At 49.7% G+C, this 19,574-nt stretch overlaps 6 protein-coding genes across 6 annotated transcripts, besides 2 other annotated features; 4 read left to right on the plus strand and 2 right to left on the minus strand.

Annotated features, from left to right (window-relative positions):
• Positions 1-156: 156 nt before the first annotated feature.
• Positions 157-4,269, plus strand: FPSE_05766 (uncharacterized protein; the record flags this gene model as incomplete). The annotated part of the gene is made up of 3 exons (XM_009258884.1): positions 157-394; positions 441-3,902; positions 3,956-4,269. The coding sequence occupies 3 exons, from the start codon at positions 157-159 to the stop codon at positions 4,267-4,269; spliced, it is 4,014 nt and encodes a 1,337-aa protein (XP_009257159.1).
• Positions 4,270-5,071: 802 nt separating this feature from the next.
• Positions 5,072-5,093: a microsatellite.
• Positions 5,094-5,118: 25 nt separating this feature from the next.
• On the plus strand, positions 5,119-6,165 carry FPSE_05767 (uncharacterized protein; the record flags this gene model as incomplete). The annotated part of the gene is made up of 2 exons (XM_009258885.1): positions 5,119-5,939; positions 5,988-6,165. The coding sequence occupies 2 exons, from the start codon at positions 5,119-5,121 to the stop codon at positions 6,163-6,165; spliced, it is 999 nt and encodes a 332-aa protein (XP_009257160.1).
• Positions 6,166-7,000: 835 nt separating this feature from the next.
• FPSE_05768 (uncharacterized protein) lies at positions 7,001-7,421 on the plus strand (the record flags this gene model as incomplete). Its single annotated transcript, XM_009258886.1, has 2 exons — positions 7,001-7,133; positions 7,195-7,421. The coding sequence occupies 2 exons, from the start codon at positions 7,001-7,003 to the stop codon at positions 7,419-7,421; spliced, it is 360 nt and encodes a 119-aa protein (XP_009257161.1).
• A 399-nt stretch (positions 7,422-7,820) lies between these two features.
• On the minus strand, positions 7,821-10,431 carry FPSE_05769 (uncharacterized protein; the record flags this gene model as incomplete). The annotated part of the gene is made up of 2 exons (XM_009258887.1): positions 7,821-9,046; positions 9,096-10,431. The coding sequence occupies 2 exons, from the start codon at positions 10,429-10,431 to the stop codon at positions 7,821-7,823; spliced, it is 2,562 nt and encodes an 853-aa protein (XP_009257162.1).
• Positions 10,432-13,095: 2,664 nt separating this feature from the next.
• Positions 13,096-13,121: a microsatellite.
• Positions 13,122-13,879: 758 nt separating this feature from the next.
• FPSE_05770 (uncharacterized protein) lies at positions 13,880-15,710 on the minus strand (the record flags this gene model as incomplete). The annotated part of the gene is made up of 3 exons (XM_009258888.1): positions 13,880-14,002; positions 14,060-15,104; positions 15,163-15,710. 3 exons carry the CDS (start codon positions 15,708-15,710, stop codon positions 13,880-13,882), a joined length of 1,716 nt encoding a protein of 571 aa, XP_009257163.1.
• A 425-nt stretch (positions 15,711-16,135) lies between these two features.
• On the plus strand, positions 16,136-17,513 carry FPSE_05771 (uncharacterized protein; the record flags this gene model as incomplete). The annotated part of the gene is made up of 2 exons (XM_009258889.1): positions 16,136-17,325; positions 17,423-17,513. 2 exons carry the CDS (start codon positions 16,136-16,138, stop codon positions 17,511-17,513), a joined length of 1,281 nt encoding a protein of 426 aa, XP_009257164.1.
• Between the last annotated feature and the right edge of the window lie 2,061 nt (positions 17,514-19,574).

Below are 19,574 nucleotides of genomic sequence, written 5' to 3' on the forward strand. Positions count from 1 at the left end.
CGACTCGCACACTCGTTTATTTCCCTTGATTATTTTTACCAACTAATTTCACTCGTTTCGCGTGCGGTAAGGCTTCCTGGTTTTGCTGTGCTGTTCAGGCATGTGTGTGATCCTTTATACTGACACCAGCACCTAGATCATTCTCGCATCTTCATCATGAGGCCACCAAAGATTTCTTTGGTTGCCGTCTTGTCGGTATTCCTGCTACTCTCTTGCCTTCTTGGCAGCGCGGCTGGATCTGTTAGTCAACAGCGCCCAGATCGTTACCAGGTCGTGCGCGGCAACCGCCTCATTCAGGCTCGCCAGCCAGATGGAGAGCCTACTGATGGCTATGGCCCCCCTCCCCCATACTATTACACGGGAGAACCTGCTGTTCCTACTGAGATGACCTCCTGTGAGTGCTCTGGTGCAGGTATTACTTCACAAGCTAACGCTTCTAGATTCTACCTCTGAGAAAACCACAGCGACGGATATTGACACTGGATCCTCTGAGGCGAGTGTGACCTCTGGGTTGCACGTATCTTCTGGAAACTTCACTGTTTCCCTCGGGATTTCCTCTGCCACTTTGTCTACTGTGTTCGATACCAACACCGCTGTGCCGTCTGCTGCTTCGAGTGTCAAGGCTGGCAGCACAACCAGCTCCGAGGCCCTGACAGCCGTTGGTACCACAGCTTCTGAATCATCTCATGTGACTGCAACTTCTGGTAACGAGGCATCTACCATCTGGAACAATAGCACTTCCGCTTCCATGGCTGGAACTACCTCATTAGAGACGGAACTCTCTTCCACGAGTGCTTTGACTGTCACAGTTTCCAGTCTCTTGACCCAGACAGAGACAACCTCAGACGATATCTCTCTCACGGATATTGCCTCGAGTCTCGAAGTGTCAGGCACCACCAATGCGACAGCTAAAACTTCCTCTACTGCCGAGGCCGAGTCGCTCTCGGAATTCTTTTCATCGACGTCGCTCGGGGAAAGCTCGCAAGTGACTGCCTTGACCATGACTACAACAAGGTTTTTCAATGCCACTGTGACAGTCACAGACGTAGCAGAATCCACCGGACTAACACTGTCGTCCACTACCTACCTCACATCGATCAATGGTTCGTTGACTGCCGCTACCTCGTCTGGGTTTGTAACAGACATCTCATCGCAAACTTCCACAGTTTTGACAACAGTTACAATCTCAGAAGAGAATCCCACTTCGGCCAGTGCAGCTTCTGGTTCGGCCACGACAAGCGCAACACAAGATGGCCTAACTGGGATCTCAGGTTCCGAGACCACGCAAAAGATATCTTCTGTCGCCAGTAGGTTCCTGAATGGAACTGTCAGTGTTACTACTACTACAACTTATGTGACTTCGACTCTCGACACTGGTTTCTCAACCCAGTCTGGCGGCTCTTCTGTTGTTACCTCCGATGGGCTGTCAGGTGTTGGTACTGGAGAGTCTTCGCAGACTGTCGTTTCAACGTCACTTACTGGTGTTACGAACGAAGGATCGACCACGATCACATTCGCATCGTCTGATACAGAGTCTTCTACTTCCTTCGTGTTCACCTCTACACTGAACGGAAGTCTTGGTGTTTCCGAGTCAGATGCCACGACAGTCCCCATTCAAACATCATCAGACACCTTGGTTGCATCTAGCGCCCTGCCAGTCAACGCGACGTCGAACGCAGTCGACAACTCGCTTACGACTGCAACCGCCTCAGAAACTTCGGTCATCACTATCATTCCTGGCGGTGTTTCTCCACCGGGGAATGCTACAGGTGTGGCCAGTGGCTCTGCCTCGACAGACTATTCTACATCTACTGCTTCGCTTTTCAACTCTTCTATGACCCGCATGGAAATTTCATCTTCCCAAGAGACGAGCTCGTTGTTCGATTGGCCTACTTCGACATTAGTCGAGCCACATCATTCCCTGCCTACTGTGGGCTTTCCCCCAATCTCATTCACGAGCTTTTCGTTTTCGATCATTACCACTCCCATGACTCCACCCACCGTGGCAACTGGTTCAGCATCACCACCTTTTGACAACGTCACAGTGATCAGGTCTACTTGGACTTCAACCATCGCGACTAGCCTCGAGCCAACAGGTTTGACATCCTCTGCCAAGCTTACGGCGGCTCACAGCAGCGGTTACAACTTTTCCAAGACTGTCGAGTCCGACATGAGCTCAGTTGGGTCTTTGTCTACACCTGCCAGCAATCTAACAGGCATAAGCACTTCCATCATTACCTGGCGGCCTACCAATGTGCCCTTCCCGACCAACACGTCAATTGAATGGAAGCCAACGGTGTCTTCGACGATACTGACTGATTCTGCCAAGATCACCAACTCTCAAGACCCGCAAACTTCGTTGTCCGCAGCTGGTTCAGGCTTGAGTACGACTGCTCCGTACATCAACTCAACTTTGACCGCGGGTTCCGCAACGTACACTCCACCATTTGGTAACTTGACTTCTTCCAGGCTGACTTTCACTACGTACCGCTCATGGAATGCTACCAATTCCGCACAAGGGCCTGCCAATTCCACTGTTCAAACAGTCATGTCGAGTACCCAGATCAAGTCAAGTATGAGTACTGCCACTTACAGCTTGAACGGAACGGTGACTGTTACGCCTCCTTTCCCAACTACAAATCATGTTACACTCACTACTATATCCGGCAGTGTCTATACCAAGACATACACTGATATCTTGGTAACAATAATCACCCCTACAGATCCTAAGTTTTGGTCGACTAGTATCATTTCCTCGTCCTTGAACAGCACACCCCCTTTTCCTTTTCCATCAAATGCGACATTGACGGGTACCGGTATTCCACTTCCACCAATAGGCACATGGACTCATCCCACTGTCATCAGCACTCCAGGAGCCTTCTCCACGCCTTACAAGGAATCAACATCGACAAGTGAACAGAAGTATCATACATCAAACGTGACTCGGCACTGGAGTGTACCTGGATCCTCGGGATCTGCTTCGGGTACAAGCGCACCCCTGTTCCCCAGCTCTAACTCGACTGCCACGGCTACTATTACCTTCTCGTCTATCGTTTCATGGACTCCTGACCCGGAACCTTGGACAACTTGGTCGACTTGGGAGTTTACACGAAAAACAGGCGCTCCAACATTCGGTTTGCCACGAGTGACTGACCGCAACCGAAGCAGTGAGACTTCAGAGTCAACTTCGTACACTCAAACTACAACGTTGTTTATTACTACCACTCTGTCTGAGCCAACTACGTCACGTTTCGTTACTGGTAATCTCAGCAGCAAGGCTTCAGATTCAACTTCTTATACTCGTACCACAACACTGGTCCTCACTACTACTTTGGCAGATCCAAGCACAACTCTGTCTAAGTTCCAGAACTCGACTGACGAGACTTCACCGTCTATCTCCTACACCAGTACCACGACTTTGTTTCGCACTACCACTTTGGGGGAACCAAGTACCTCTCGTTTGTCTAATGCCGCAGTCACTCCGACTACCTCAACGTGGATGAACACAACCTTGGTATCTGTGCATTCTTCAGAGACGCCAACCTCCTGGTCCGAAGTATCTGGTACCTTTCTTACTACTGGTAGCGCGAAGGGAATAGCGACTTCCGCTGACAACTCTGCCTTGACACCCTTCCCTGTGACTAACTCGACACTCTCGCGAGTGACATCTTTGGCGATTGATACTCTGACGACCACATACACTTCGGATCGTCAAGCAGGTGAAACTACTCCCTGCAAATCTTCGTCTACAACCTCATCGACTTGCACGGAGTCACTTGACTATCCTCCATATGGGTTATCATCAGCGGGCTCGACCACAGACGATTGCTCGACTGCACACTCGATGGCAAGCTACGACACGGCGCATTGGTCGAACATGACCGAAACGTTCGTCGCAAAAGGTTTGTGCTGTTCCAAGCAATCAATCGAGTTATACTAATTTGTGAAGACATAGACACAAGCACCCATGGATCGCTCACGACATTCAAGACGGTGACCACCGTCCGGGCAGAGGAGTCCCATTCGGTATGGGATGACTACCCTCCCCCTACCGACAGAGTGACTCCGTCAGAGGTGGTGCCCGCGGACCCCAACTTTCCATGGGGAAACGGCTCCCCAATTCACCGTCATCAGAACATGACCGACGTGGGTATCGGTCTTGATGGCGGAGGTGTGAGCAAGAGGAGCGACTGGCGACGTCGATGGGAGAACGTCAAGGATAAGATCAACAGTTTGTGGCATGGGCAGGCTTTGGAGAGTGAAGATTAGTCTTGCCGCCGACATGGATACAAACGACTTGGATGGTGTCTGTATAGCATTCATTCCCCCCCGGACCATTTCGTTATTAAGGGGTCTCGTTTTCTTTGTTAGTTTTCTTGGCTGGACTCTATTTCTGATTCAGCCCTGTTGGTTTCGGTAGTTCGGGCTACTCTCAAAATCCGGATATACGTATTGTGGATCACCAAGCAGGGATTAAGTAAGGTTTAGGGGAGGCCCCGATGGGAAAGAATTGTTCTGTCTGAATGAATGGATGGAGGGAAGAGGATCCATGTACAAGATTTACATAAGTCACTCTATTAATTTATGCTGAGACTGACCTGGGTGTTCTGTATTCGCACTAACATTGTGACGATTGCTGGTTACTGCGAAACAAATGAGCAAGAGGTGAGACAAGTGTGGATCATAGGAGACTGATAAATGTATCAGGACAATGTGTCGCTGCGCAAGAATGAACAAACTATTGTATTCATTGTGCATAGTCATGAATGAATACCTTCAACTGATAACATAAAATCTTGTAGTTACGCGGAAGCGAAAAATGGCGTATGGTCGTATTTGGTTTAGCCAATCACTCATGACTTGGAATCGTCGTCATCGGAGAGGGGTCTCTCCCTCCTTCCCGGCCCCAGAGTCATGCCTCACGCACCTGACGCCTTACCAAAAGCGGAGCCCTTGCCACCGAGACATCCGATGCAAGTGCAAGGCAAAGTCTAAGAAGGCACGCTACTGCACCAAACTTAACTTCAGACTTCCATCTTTCCACACACACAATCCATCATCATTCATTCTGCACAACACAACACAACACAACATACATCAAATCTCATCAATCGCATCATGCTTTTCAAGCCGCTCGCCTTCGCGGCCACTGCTGCTGCAATTCTCATCGTCCCCGAAACTTCCGACAAGGACGATGGCATCTTCCGCGCTCTACCCATCGACGCCGGCACCTTTGAGCTCCCCGCCACCGCATATGAACAAGCCGTCGATGTCCCCTGCCTTCAGTGCCGTGGAAAAGATACTCATTTAGAACTCGACTTTGGTATTAAGGACCGTCGTCTGGTCCTTAACGGCTTCGAACTTTACCCACGTGCTGACCCATGGAATGGCGACCTGTCAGCTGCTGTTATCAAGGGCAATGGCAAGAGCGATATGCGCCGACTGGGATATGGTCTAGCCATTCGCCCTGAAGGAATCGACGAGGATCAGCATATGGAGATTGTCAACGTCGAAGTGCGAATTATTGAGGTTGGCGATCGATTCGTCGACGGCGTTCCTCCTGTTACAGTCAAGCTTATCAAGTCTCTGGGCGGAGACATTCTCATCGGAAATATTGAAGTTAAGGGAATTGGTGAGAAGGCCCCAGAGGATTGCGACATGTGGTGTCGAACCAAGGACATGGTCCACGACACATGGAAGGGCGTCAAGGGTAAGTTTAAGGGCTGCCACGGAAAGAAGCCTCATCATGGCCACGAACACGGCCACAAGCCACACCACGGTTCTGGCAAGGCCGAGAACAAGCCTACCGACAACTTTAAGCATGGTCCACTTATGCACAAGAAGCCTGAGCAGTCCATGGGCGAGGTTCTCAAGCACGTTGCCGCATACATCGTCATTCCTGTTCTCATGGGTGTTGCTGCTGGTGTTGGAGTTGCATTGTACGTTGGGTCCTATCGTTCTTGGTTTCATATGCTAACCACTTTTAGTTTCGTGATGTGCCTTTTCAGTATGGTCCACCGTCTGGCTTGTCTCTTCAGAGGTGAATCTAGGGAATCCGCTAAGCACCTCGGTGCTTATCATCAAGTCCCTTTCGTCGAGCTTCCTGTTGAGGACGAGAAGTCTATTCTCAGTGAGACTCTTCCTCAGTATGAGCCACGCAACTAAATTAAACTTTCACGACAATGTGCCCGTACGCAACTTGGTCTGTATAGAAAAAGGGAACGGCGAAACACTACCAACACAGAACTTCTACTGAAGGCGTGTTATCGATTCCAAGATTGATTTTACTTGTGATTTGGGTTTGGAATAGGCGTTATAGCGTTGGATGCACCATGAACGGAATCATGTTTTACGAATTGGATGGAAACGCCTCATAGTAGTCGTAGCATCACGGGTAACGAGTTTTGAACGTTACTGTCCTCTCTTTGAAGGTCTCGGTCGTGTCTATCGGGTTCCATTCTAGCTGCCCAGGCATTATTTAGAACGAATAAAATGATATCTTTGAAACATCCCCAATCTAAAATGGCCAACAGCGGTTTCGTTCTAATCAACGTTGATTGATAATGCTCCAGCATTCTTGAAGGAGGGAAACCGTCGTCGAATTGCTACTCACTGCATCAACCTTGCGGGCATATACACTGTAAATACACGATTCTTGTACAAAACTCGTGACATTACGCAGCATCCAGCCCCCACAGAGTGCGGATCCTGAAGATTAGCGTTCCATTCCCGTTCCCACTCCCGCTTTCGCTTCCACTTTGGGCGATCCCACGATCCCCAAGTCGTGTAAGTGGATAGGTTGTAAACGCAGTGTTATTTGCGGGGTTGCAGAGGGGACAGATAAACTCGCTTCTCTCTAGCCCGATTGCCGAGTTTATATAATATTACTGCCTTGCTCTCCCATTAGCCAGAATCTTATTGTTGATGTTTGTGTATTCTCATCCTTTGCATAAGTGGCACCTCACACTCACCTGTCCTCGCAGCACCAGAACAGCTCAAAATGTCGCAAACACCTCGTCGCTTCGCTCAAATTATCAAGCTCAAGCCAGAGCACCTCGCAGAGTACAAGGAGGTCCACGCCCGCGTCTGGCCAGATGTCCTAAAGCAAATCGGCGAGAGCAACATCCGAGATTGTACGATGACAACACTCTCCTCAAGGTTTAATCAAGTGGCTGACATGACGGGATCCTATAGACAGCATCTTCTACGATGATCAGAGCCACGTCCTCTTCGCTTCGTTCAAGTACATCGGTTCAGACTACAGCGGCGACATGGAAAGGATGGCGCAAAACCCTCGTGTTAGAGAATGGTGGAAGATGACCGATTCCTGGCAGGAAAGCCTTATTCCTGGGGCCGTGAGCTCAGAGGCTGGCGAGCCATCCTGGTGGAAACCTGTTGAGGAGGTGTTCTACCAGCCCTGATTTATAAAGTTAGAGTCATAAGAGGAACACGATCACAAACAGATAAGGAACAATATCTCTGAAACATCTTTCATTAACGGGAATTGTGCTATTGAACACCGAAGCCTCTCTTTTGATAACGCCCACGCTAGTCTCGAGGTATCCATTCAAGGGAGGTTAAATACAATAAAAGGAAAAGAGGAAAGGACCTCTAGAGTGTGTATGCAAAATCTATCTTCTTGCTTCTAGCTTCACCTTCTTCTTCATCAATCGATCCCATCTCGCATCCTCACTCATTACCAGCCACGGGCCAGCCTTGGTTAAAACAAAACAAACAAGACACAGGAATGAACTGGCCCATTATCGAGAAATACATATTTACCTATAGTCACGCATTATATACAGCGTCTACTCCTCGTTTCATGTTTTTTTGATGACCTCTGTTCTGCCTTGTCTCCAAGTGTGTACTGCTCTGTGCCGAACAGACACGTAAGCAGGAGTGGTTTTCACAGGCAAGGCATGACGTTTGACGTTCCCCCCAACTGTGCTTGACCCAAGGGTGATCTTGTACCTCAGAAGATCCACTGACTTCTTGTCACCGATACTGACATTCTCAGCCTCCTTTACGAGCACCCCATCGTCTTTACGAGCCTTAGCAAAGAACTTATCAATGCTAGACTGTGCGTCTTGGGCGCTATCCAGATCCTGCTGCTGGAGAACAAAAAGTACAGCGACCCGTGCAAAGTCTAGAACCTCATTGGTAATCTGAAACTTGTTCGTAGGAGTCTGTGTTTGCGTGGGGACAGCTGTGCTTGAGCTTTTGGTTGCACTCCCAGTCGTGGTCGGAACGCCCTCCGGGCTTCCTTCATCAACAATCAGTTTAGTGGGATTTGCAGTCTCTGAAGATACGACAATGGCAGTAGCGGATTCGGGTGCACGGGGTACCAGGGAGGCGGCATGCGCCTCGCGTTTGTCCTGGTCCAGCATGAGTCCCCTTTTGCGCGAAGCTGCACCATCAAAGGTGACCAGTGAATTTTGAGCAATGCAGGACAGCTCCTGGGAGTTCAACTTGGCCATGATGGCGGTACCAGAGAGAGGAATGGAGAAGTTTTTCGCGCTGTCCTCAATGAGACGTGGAATGTTCTTTCCTAGAGTCACATTGCTGAGATCGCCGCCAAAGTCTGTCATTGTGCAGCCATCAGATCCCGCAACGCTGCAGTCCGAGCCCGTGAAGCCATTCGTACAGATGCACGAGCAAGTACCCTGAGACATGATGTTTGTTCCACCGTTCTGACATTTAAGTGATTGTTGACACTGAGCCAGTGCAGATTGAGGCTTGTCGTGGTTTCCCAAGTTCTTAAAGACAAAGAATTCTAGCGGAACAAGCACAGCAGCCACGATAATGCACAGCAGCAGTATCATCAACATAACGAACGCCCAGACAGGGAGGCCGCAGCAACGCCGGCGTGGTTTGCCTTGTCCCTCATCCGAGGGTGTCCCCCCACGCTGGCCATTTCGCGACGGTCCGTTACCTTGTCCAGGGCCAGGTGCAAGAGGCCAGGACGTTGTACGGAACCAAGAGCCGCGACTTTGTCGACCTGTCGGCTGCGCGGGAGGGGGGAATGCTGCTAGCATATCCGATAGACCTATTAAACGTAAGTAAAAAGACAGCAGGTCTGACGCAGATTATCTCACCTGAGTTTTCCTTATCACCCCCGCGCATCTGGCCCTTGTCGTCGAAGAAATCGTTCAGGTTATCAAATCGGCTCCCTGGCCGTTTGCCATGATCAATCATAGTTGCAAGTCGAGTTGCTCGTCGGATCAAATCAGGCAAACTTGTCATACTGCCTCTCTCCTCCGCTTTTCGAACGGCATCGATGTCCAGCTTCGGTGGTCGTCGAATCGCTGAGAGGCGGTTATAAGGCTGAGGCGATGGCGATGGTGCAGGCGCTTGTGACTCCGACAGGTTGGTTGCACTGGCGGCTGCAAATGCTCCGAGAATAGCGTCTGGGCTTAGGCTATCATAAGGGTTTTGCCCAGGGGCAGATGTCCTTGCCAGCGGGAGTGTATTTGACGAGCTTGATGATGCGTCAATATAACCAGTTCCAGAATCGAAGGGTTGGACTGGAGATGGTGCAGGCCGGTAACTAGGTTCCATAATGACCGATTTCGTGTTGACGAGGGAAGGCTTTCCTCGTTTCCCAATGCTAGCGCTGCGGACCAATTTACTCTCATCATGAAAATCTTCGTCTTGGCTCCTGTCAGTAGCCCCGTCGTCATAATACGAAGGACTGCCAACCGGAGAGCCTCCGCGCCAGCTATCGGGCATGGCAGCACTTGATGCGTATGAATCGTGCGACCTTGAGTTAAGACTTTCTTCAGGAATTGGCGAGACAAACGACGCGTGTGAGTAGAATGATGAGACGCCTCGTCTCGCCGATGGGGGAGGTCCAAGATAGGTACTTCGTCTGTTGGCTACTTGAACTTGGCTGGGTTCTGGGAAGTCAGGGACAGATCCGAGACTCGAGATAGTATTTCGCGATGATGGAGAAGGGGGGACAGCAGAGTCGTATTCTTCGGGTTCTGGGGTGAGAAATACTGGAGTCGGTTCTTGGAGTCGAGACTGGTCGAGTAATGAAGGAACTTGGCTAGGTCGAGGAGGCCGTCGAGGGGCCTGGGTTGGTTTGCCGGGGGGTGGTCGGTATGGCTCAGCCTCAGGCTGGTTCATAGCAGCCATAGGAGGGCCAGACAGAGGCCATTGGGGTACTTGTTGAGGTCGAGATATGGTGAGGCCAGAGTTCCCACTTCTGTCTATCGCGTGCTTAGATTTTGGAATCCTGGATTGTCCCATGGTATTTGCGCCCATGGGTCGGCGAGGAGGAGGAGCCCTGAGCTCGCCAGGCGGGTCATCTTCCATGGGATCTGAATATGTTGGTTGATGTCGCGAATATCCACCTTGTGTTCTCTCGCGTGCTCTTCTCGTAGATCCCGAGTATGGGTCCGTACCCCTTCCATCGTATGGTTGACTCATTTGGTTGTCCTTATGCGAAGTCGAGAGTTCATTCAAACAGTGTCACACGGTTAGGGACTTGGTGACAGGCTTCTGCATGCAGTTCAACTGTATGTACGAAGCCGCCAAGTCGCAAAGAATAGAAATGGTGAAATGATACGGTATCCGTCGGTTTGCGGCGCCTAGGGTCGATGGTTCAAGAAGCACCGACACAGCGTTCGTATATGGTGGAGATGATTCTATCCGAGATGTTGTGTTGCAGCATGAAAATTCGACTTTTCCTGATCGACCAAGTCGTACAACCGCAGGCTATGTCGATTTCGCAAGAATTCCGGCAAGCGGAAAGTAATAACAGACAAGACGAGAACGAGATAGAAACGAATGTAGAAGAAGATAAGACGAATCGAACCAAAAATGAGCGTTTGTTGCACGGTGAACCAGACCTCGCAGTCGCTGAAGCAATGCAAATATGAAATGAACTATGCAGAATATCAGTATTAGAAGGGATAAATAACAACACAGCCAAGAAATGAAGTGGAAAAATGAATTTGATGATGTTGAAATCGCATCATCTCAATGAAAGCAAAGCAGCAAAGTTGAAGACATACCGAGAAAGGTCGCAGTTTCTACAAGATCACTTGGTCGTGACGAATTAAGTCGAAGCGGAGCTCTGCTGTAGCAGGCAAACCAGTAGTATATAATTGATACGTCACAGGGGCTCGCGATCAACGATTCAAAAAAGAGATCAGTGCGACGAGCAAATGCAGTGATCCAGTGTCAGCGGAAAGATGAAAATCCAGTGGCCGTTGTTGTGCCAGTTAAGACTGAAGAGGTGGGCGAGGCGTGTCACCAAGTTGGACGAATCGCGTTTCAAAGTTGCGTCTGGATGGTTTGAGGTTGCTCCAGGTGTCGAGACGGTAACGGTTGTGAATGGAGGTTCGGATCGATGAGATACCGACAGTCGCAAAGGAAAAGGTCGGGCACCTATTGAGGCTTTTGAATTATCGGCTCCTGCTCTTGCGATTTCCTTCTTTTCAACCACGAAATTATTTTGTGGCTGATGCGACTATCAAAGTGGCCAAGCAAAAGAAAAAAGAAAAACAGAACGCAGATCTGATTATCCTCTGGGGACACCGAAAATAGCAGGAGAAAAAAGAAGGTGTGCAATGCTACGGTAGCTTGGCACAAACGAAGAAGAATCGAAGTGGTTAGAGAGAAAAACGAATGTAACGAGGCGCAGACGACGACAACTCAGGTCGAGGCAGGCTTATCGAGAGGCACAAGAGTGCGGGTGAGAGATGAGATGGAAGGGGCGGAAGCGAGAGGGGGGAGGAAGGAGTGAAAATGGAAAGACGGTGCGGACAAGGTAGAGAGGTACCTGCCCTGTGTATGCCGCGGTGAGGCTATTGGGGACAGACCCTTGAGGTTAGGTTGTTAAGGTTGACCAGGGAAAGCACGAAACAGGACGATTCAGCACTGGGCTGGACGAAATAACAACGGAACGATAGCTTCATTCATTAGCATTACCCTTCTATCAAAGCAATGACTTTTAATTGACACTTTCTCATCAACAGGACCGTTGGCATTGTAACATGAAGGCGCCTCTGACCATTCAAAGGCTCTGAATCGAGGCTAGAACAAGCACAGAGCGCAGAGCAAACAGGCATAGAGAGAGATATATGAAGGGGTAGCGGCCATGACCTCTGAAAAGGGCGTTTCTATCCGTTCGTTGCTTCGGCTAACGGTTTACCGTTTTCCCCCAAGCCACTGTTTTCTACTGGCTCAATCGACCTGTCTTCCGTCCCTTGTGTCAGTCCCACCAATCATGAAAGAATACCAAGCATGTCACAAATCGAAACCCCCTAGAAGCCAGCATCTATAAGTGAGTACGTACCTGTCTATAGAGTGCTATCCAGGTTGTGCCGATCCCCTGCCAAATATGTCTTAGTAGAAACACTAGCGCATTATGTTCCTGCAGCCGAGATCCATCATCACTGTTCAGAATGCTAACACAAATATGCCATGAGGTCCTCTACTAGATAATTGCCAGCGATCCTACTTTGTTACTTATACATATAGTATGCGTTACAGTGATGTAGAGTCTGTTCCATGAACTTTATTTTTCTCAGTTCATTAATTAAACGCAATATAACTAATATGGCTCCGCTGGTGCATAAGCACATGGCCGAATCCTTTCTTTAGATTCCTCCTCCACTTTGAGTCCAAGCAAATATTGAGCTCAGTCCAGTCAGCCTTGATCAAACTCCACCTAGGGCCGAACATGATGAGACAGGACACGATGGAACCGCGAGGTCTGGACGAACTGAACCACTCCGCCGGATGGACAGGCTGATACCAGCCGGGCTTAACTAGTAGGTAGAGGTAGGCTAGCACTTCCAGAACATGACTTCCAATACGCGGCAATGAGCGCCCGTCCCTCGGATCATTGACGATCACATCGAATACGCTCGTGAAGCTTAATAAATGAGATTCAATTTGTTCGACGCACTAGTCACAGTCATGCGCGATTTCATATGGGCAGAGTTCCTTTCCTTTAATTTCTTTACGAATCCTTTTATTTAACTCATCTGTTGGTCATGCTGATTTCGAACAATTTGGCACCTCGGAATAGCGGGAAAAGTCGCCAGTATACGGATATCCGGCGCTGCTTTTTTTTGTTATGCATCGTGTCGTGTCATGTCATGTCGTGTGCTGTCTGCATCTTACGAGACACCCTCAGACTCAAAGTTAATGGATGAAGACTGTGTTTCACCTTTTTAAAGCCAAGATCTGACCTCGATCGCCCACTTCCTTGATTGGACGAACATATGACCAAGAAGCAGAAGCAACGTGACACAGCTGAGACAGGACGATTGAAGTTTTTTTGTTTGCTATGGCCCATATTGGACAAAAGCCAATGGCTCGGGCTTTTGGTGATGGAAACTGCATACACGGTCAAGGCGCAAGTGCTTAAAGACTTGCTTGGGCTGGATTCCTTAGCGTGTTTCAAGCTTGCATGTGGTGGAGGGTGGGGGGTCCTAGTCCTTTCGCGTCATCGGCCCATAGCTCCAAGCCAAGGGTTGTTACGCAAATGTCGATCATTGATTTTGATGAGTTCATTTTTCTCGTATTCTCTCTAGGGTAATCGACTTGATTTGGATATTATACCCAAAATACATGTACTCCAAGCTCTGCCCTCCATATTTGATTATGTTTCTAATGATGATAAGTACTGAAAGGGTGCATCACCCATTCATAAGGTGAGTACGAGTCCAGACATCGTGTAAGCTTACGAATAAGGCTATCAAAATGCAACAGGGTTATGTCGGGAGAATGAGGCCCCAGCGGGCAGCAGTGATCACCAACGATACGAGGTGCATGTCCGTCCGTACAGTACTGCAGTTCATGCAGGGCACATGATTGGGAAGTTGCTTTTGATTCATTACTATATTTTACTTTAAATGGTTTTCTACATTCGGAAGACACCGAACTTTGTATCGCCCGCCTTAACCTCGTTTCTGCCTCCCATAGCAGCCTGTAAACCCAGACCCAGGTACCGTCTTGTGTGTTGAGGAGGAACAATACCATCGTCCTGCAAAAGTGTTAGTTCTTAATTATGTGCAGCAAGGTCCATACGCATGTGACTTACCCATAACCGCGCTGAAGAGAATGTGGCGTCACTCTCCTTCTCGATACGCTCCTTTAAGCCCGCATCGACTGTCTTTCCAACTGTTTCCATAACAGCTGCGAGTTGCTCACTACCCATGACACCCACCTTGGCGTTGGGCCACATCCACAAGAACCGCGGGCTGTATGCTCGCCCGCACATTCCGTAGTTACCAGCGCCGTAGCTACCGCCAACGACGACAGTGAACTTGGGCACGTCTGCGCAGGCCACCGCAGTCACAAGCTTGGCGCCGTGCTTTGCAATACCCTCCCGCTCCGACTCTGAGCCTACCATGAAGCCAGAGATGTTTTGGAGAAACACGAGGGGAATGCCACGCTGCGAGCAGAGCTCGATGAAGTGAGCGCCCTTGACGGCCGACTTGGCGAAAAGAATACCGTCGTTGGCCACAATACCAACCTTGTGGCCGTAGATCTCCGCGAAGCCAGTCACAAGAGTGGTGCCAAAGTCGCGCTTGAATTCAGAGAACTCGGAGCCATCCACAACTCGAGCAATGACCTCGCGGATGGGAAGAGGCTTTCGCAAGTTGGTGGTAGCAATGCCAAGCAGCTCCTCTGGGTTGTGGAGTGGCTCCAAGTATGTAGGCTTGGGAGCTTGCGTCTCTGGTGACTTCTTGGGCCAATTCAGGTTGCTGATGCAGCGTCGGGCCAATACTACGGCGTGGGCATCGTCCACGGCCAGGTAATCTGTTACACCAGACACAGACGAGTGCATCTTACCACCTCCCAAATCCTCATGGCTGACAACTTCTCCTGTCGCTGCCTTGACAAGAGGAGGACCGGCAAGAAAAATGTGGCCCTGCTCCTGAACAATGATGCTCTCGTCGCTCATAGCCGGGACATAGGCGCCACCAGCTGTACATGGGCCCATGACTACGGCAATTTGGGGGATACCCTCGGAGCTCATGCGGGCCTGGTTATAGAAGATGCGACCAAAGTGATTTTGATCGGGGAAAACATCGGCCTGGTGAGGGAGATTGGCGCCACCGCTGTCGACAAGGTAGATGCATCTGGTAGTTATTAGTCAAGGGAGACCTCGTGGTGGGACTGTTTCTTATGTGTACGTACGGCAATTTGTTTTCTCTGGCAACGGCCTGAGCGCGCAAGTGCTTCTTGACTGTAATGGGATAATATGTACCGCCCTTGACAGTGCTATCATTGGCGACAATGACACAAGTCACGCCCTCGACAACACCCACACCTGTGATGATACCACCTGCTGGCACCTCAGCTTCAGGATACAGATCATATCCAGCCATAGGAGAGAGCTCCATGAATGTCGTCCCAGGGTCGATCAATGCCGTGACTCGATCTCTGGGGAGCATCTTTTTGCGATCGATGTGCTTCTGCCTGGCCTTATCAGACCCTCCCTTCTGGATTTTGCGGGCGAGTTCCTGCATGCGGCTCATGACCTCGCTCATTTGCTTCTCATTCTCCTTGAACTCTTCCGACGAAGGATCCACGGAAGTTTGTATCCGTGAGATAGCACCTGCATGGTGTGGCGGGGTGAGGTTTGCGACAGTTCGTCTCTGTGAGGATATCTGTGAGCGGGAGCTCTGGCGACCGAATTGGCGACCAAGGAGCATCGCCTGACGAGACGAACGTGATAGAGTCATTCTGGAAGCTATATGAAGATTGGCAAGGTTCTAATTACTCAAAACGGATCTACGATGACAAGTAGAAGTAGTAGTAAAAGAAGAAGAAGATCATCTCTCAGAGGAATCGGTCGGGACGGGAAACGAAGCTCTCTCTAGTAATTATCCAAAGCCGAGACGCGGGTTACGCTAGAGGCCGAGGCTTGTGACGTATCTCAAAAACCTGGGGTAAGCGGGCCGGCCGCTAGAAGCCGTGTAGAGCCGGGTCACTCCAACGCGGCTATTGTAGCCTTCGCTGGCCGTGTCTCAATCCCTCGGTCGGTTCAACGTCGACAGGAAAGTAAAGCAAAGAAAGAAAGATAAGCAGAAATATTTTCTTGGTCCTTGACTTTGAATACATACATTTCTGTTCATTCTCATTCATATTTCTTCATCACACACTCACAATGGCAAGCGTACGAACCCTCAGATCGTTGGCGCGTCCAGTCGTTGCCCGTCAATGGCGTCCAGCTGTAACTCTCCCCGCTATCCAGTCACGATTGCATTCATCCAAGCACCCCAAGGGCTTCGAGGCCCCTTCAAATGAAGAGCTTGATGAGTTGAGAGAGCGAGTGCAAGAATTCACGCGCCGCGAAATCACAGAGGAGGTGGCGGCAAAGACAGACAAGACAAATGCCTTCCCAGCAGAGATGTGGCAAAAACTGGGTGAAGCTGGTTTCCTCGGTATCACAGCAGATGAGGACGTAGGAGGTCTCGCTATGGGCTACCAGGCGCATATTATCGTCATGGAGGAGCTATCACGAGCTTCTGGATCCATTGGTCTCAGCTATGCGGCACACTCACAGTTGTGCGTCAACCAGCTACAGCTCAACGGTTCACCCGAGCAGAAGCAGAAGTATCTACCAGGTCTCATTGCAGGCACAAGTGTCGGCGCGCTGGCCATGTCTGAGTCCGGCGCGGGAAGCGACGTTGTCAGCATGCGAACAACAGCAAAGGCTGTGGATGGTGGATATGTCCTGAACGGATCCAAGATGTGGATCACCAACGGACCTGACGCCGACTTTATCGTGGTCTACGCAAAGACAGAACCAGAGAAGAACTCAAAGGGGATCACCGCCTTTATCGTGGACACGAAAACCGAGGGTTTCAGCTGTGCCCGCAAGCTCGATAAGATGGGCATGCGTGGTAGCAACACCGGCGAGCTCATGTTCGATGGCGTCTTTGTTCCTACAGAGAACATCCTCGGCAAGGTCAACGGAGGTGTGCGAGTGCTGATGGAGGGTCTTGATCTGGAGCGACTGGTATTGAGTGCTGGACCTCTGGGCATCATGCAAGCCGCGCTCGACGTTACCCTGCCCTTCACACACCAGCGCAAGCAGTTTGGCCAACCCATTGCGCACAACCAGCTCCTTCAGGGCAAGCTGGCAGACATGTACACCAAGCTTCAGGCTTCCCGTTGCTACACCTACGCAACAGCTAAGGCGGTCGACGAGAACGGCTTGATCCGCACTCAGGACTGCGCGGGAGCTATCTTGTATGCCGCAGAGCGAGCGACCGAGTGCACACTTGACTGCATTCAACTTCTGGGTGGAATGGGATATGTTGAGGAGATGCCTGCATCAAGATTACTTCGAGAGTAAGTTCACCCCCATACAATCAGGGCCCCTGTTACAAACAGGATGAAACGACCTCGATGATATACATTCGCAACAACATACTGACTTTGGACGTAGTGCTAAGCTATATGAGATTGGAGCCGGTACTTCCGAGATCAGACGTATGGTTATTGGAAGAGCCTTTAACAAGGAGTACGCGCAAGCATGAGGTGGATAAGACGAAACACGATATAAAGAATATTATGGCGAAGAAGGCGTTCCATGACATAGTGGACACAGAAGTTCAGATGATGGTTGACGAAATTTCATTTTAAACACGCATAAGGAGAGATATAGCACAGGGCGCAGCTGTCCCTGGATTCTAGGTGGATGGCTATTAGACCAAGGCAGCTATAGGCTTGAAGATCCTTCATAAAATTAGATACAAAAACAATAAGAAACAGTATGAAAAAGATCTTGAACACGCCGCATGGTTAAGTCAACTTGTCCCCCATACACAGCAGAACAGGAATATCAGTAGGTGGTGTATTACGGGTACCTAATATGTCTCATATCATTCAGAACATGCAGCTACTTTCTAACACCTGTCATGATGTTTCCTGTTTTCCGCGGAGTAAACGTCGTGATGTGGCGGTGTTGGTGTTGACTGCCAGTCCCCACATAGAGATTTTGCTATTCCCGTGACATGTTATAAAAGTGACAAGTCTCATCAGTCCCTTCGTATGACAGGGATTAACTGCAGATACGTTCCATGCAGTTTCTACCAGTCTCTGGAACACAAAGCCCTGGTAAAATTTGCTTTTGACGACCGGTCTGGCCATCTCAGCAATAATTGATCATCCTCGTGACCCGACGATCCCACTCAACAAAGCATCGTCGATTTCTATGATTCTCTTCCCTTAGTTTCCCCTTCTCTCTTTCATATATGCATGCCTTCAATCGATCGGTATTGTGACGATTGTGCATTGTAATGCGTTAATATGCTTGTGCCTCTAGCTTTGGTATACCGAACGGTGAAGTGGTGTCCATCGGATGCACACACCGAGTTTAATAGTCAGCTCTGATGCGATGCTGTGATTCCACCTTTTCTGAATCCAGTGCCGCGTGTGCATATTTGCTTCTTTCTTCAGTAGGCTATGCCGCTGGCTTGATCCTGATCCTGATCCTGACCCTAGGCCATTGCGGCTCTGAAACACTCAGCCGGACACGAGCGAGGGTTGTCTAGAACGTTTTGGAAGCTTGTGTCGATGCCGTCGAGCGGAGTAGGTTGCTGCAGAGGGACAACCACGGGTTGAAAAGTGAGAGATCATTGGAAGAGAGGAATATGAATTTCATGGGTATCGATATCCATGTGCTGTCCTTGGTTGGGGAAGTTGTTAACCTAGTGGGGAATTTGCCTGACACCCACACCAAATGCCAAAAATGGAAACCCGGGATCGTTTAAAGTATCCAGGGGTCATGCACTACTACGATCGGGCTTCTATAATTTTGGGTGTCGAGTGTTGAAAGTTGCTGCCTGGCAGGTTCACTGTTGACATTGGAGTTGGCCTCCATCTCGCTTAAAGTGACGAGAGTATCGGAAGAAGAAGTCCTTTCCTTGTTTTCAGTATGGTCTTGAAGTTAGTAGAAAAGTCAGGCTGGATTCTCAGACACGGAACTCTCTTCAAGTTGATGCCTGGGGCGGGGCAGCACCCAAGATACCACCAAGGCTTGTAGTATACGTATATGGATGGTAGGACGAGGACGGTATGTACGGTAAGAATGGATACGTGTGTCCAATACTCTGATGAGTTGTCTTGGTGAAGAAGGTAATAAATGAGGGGACATGATGGGAATTCGAATTCTAGACCGTCATTGTTGAACCAAATTGGATCATCTGAATTGTCGCAAGGATTCAAGATGGAAATTGTGGGCCGATGAGATCCCAAGGGGATGGAAGGAAAGGAAGCTGGCCGGCCGGTCCGGAGGCGGGGGTGGGGGCTCACCTTCTATTTAGCTTTTTTTTTTCGGTGAGTGGGCAGGTGGGGGGAGCTACCAAGCTAAGCTCCCCCGTACTTTCCAGACCGATCTACCTACAGCCAAGGTGCCAATAATGCAGCACACGAGATGGAAAATCTCCATCCATGAGATGAGTCTCGTACATTCTATTCTATTGTGCGCTTAGGTACAATGCAACTTGGTAGGAAATTGAAATAAAATAAATACCAATTGATTTCTCTCTCCCATTGATGATCATTCCATCCACGTCAGCTCCTCTCAGCCCCCCCCC

The sequence above is a fragment of the Fusarium pseudograminearum genome, chromosome 2, assembly GCF_000303195.2.
Source record: "Fusarium pseudograminearum CS3096 chromosome 2, whole genome shotgun sequence".
NCBI classification, from domain to species: domain Eukaryota; kingdom Fungi; phylum Ascomycota; class Sordariomycetes; order Hypocreales; family Nectriaceae; genus Fusarium; species Fusarium pseudograminearum.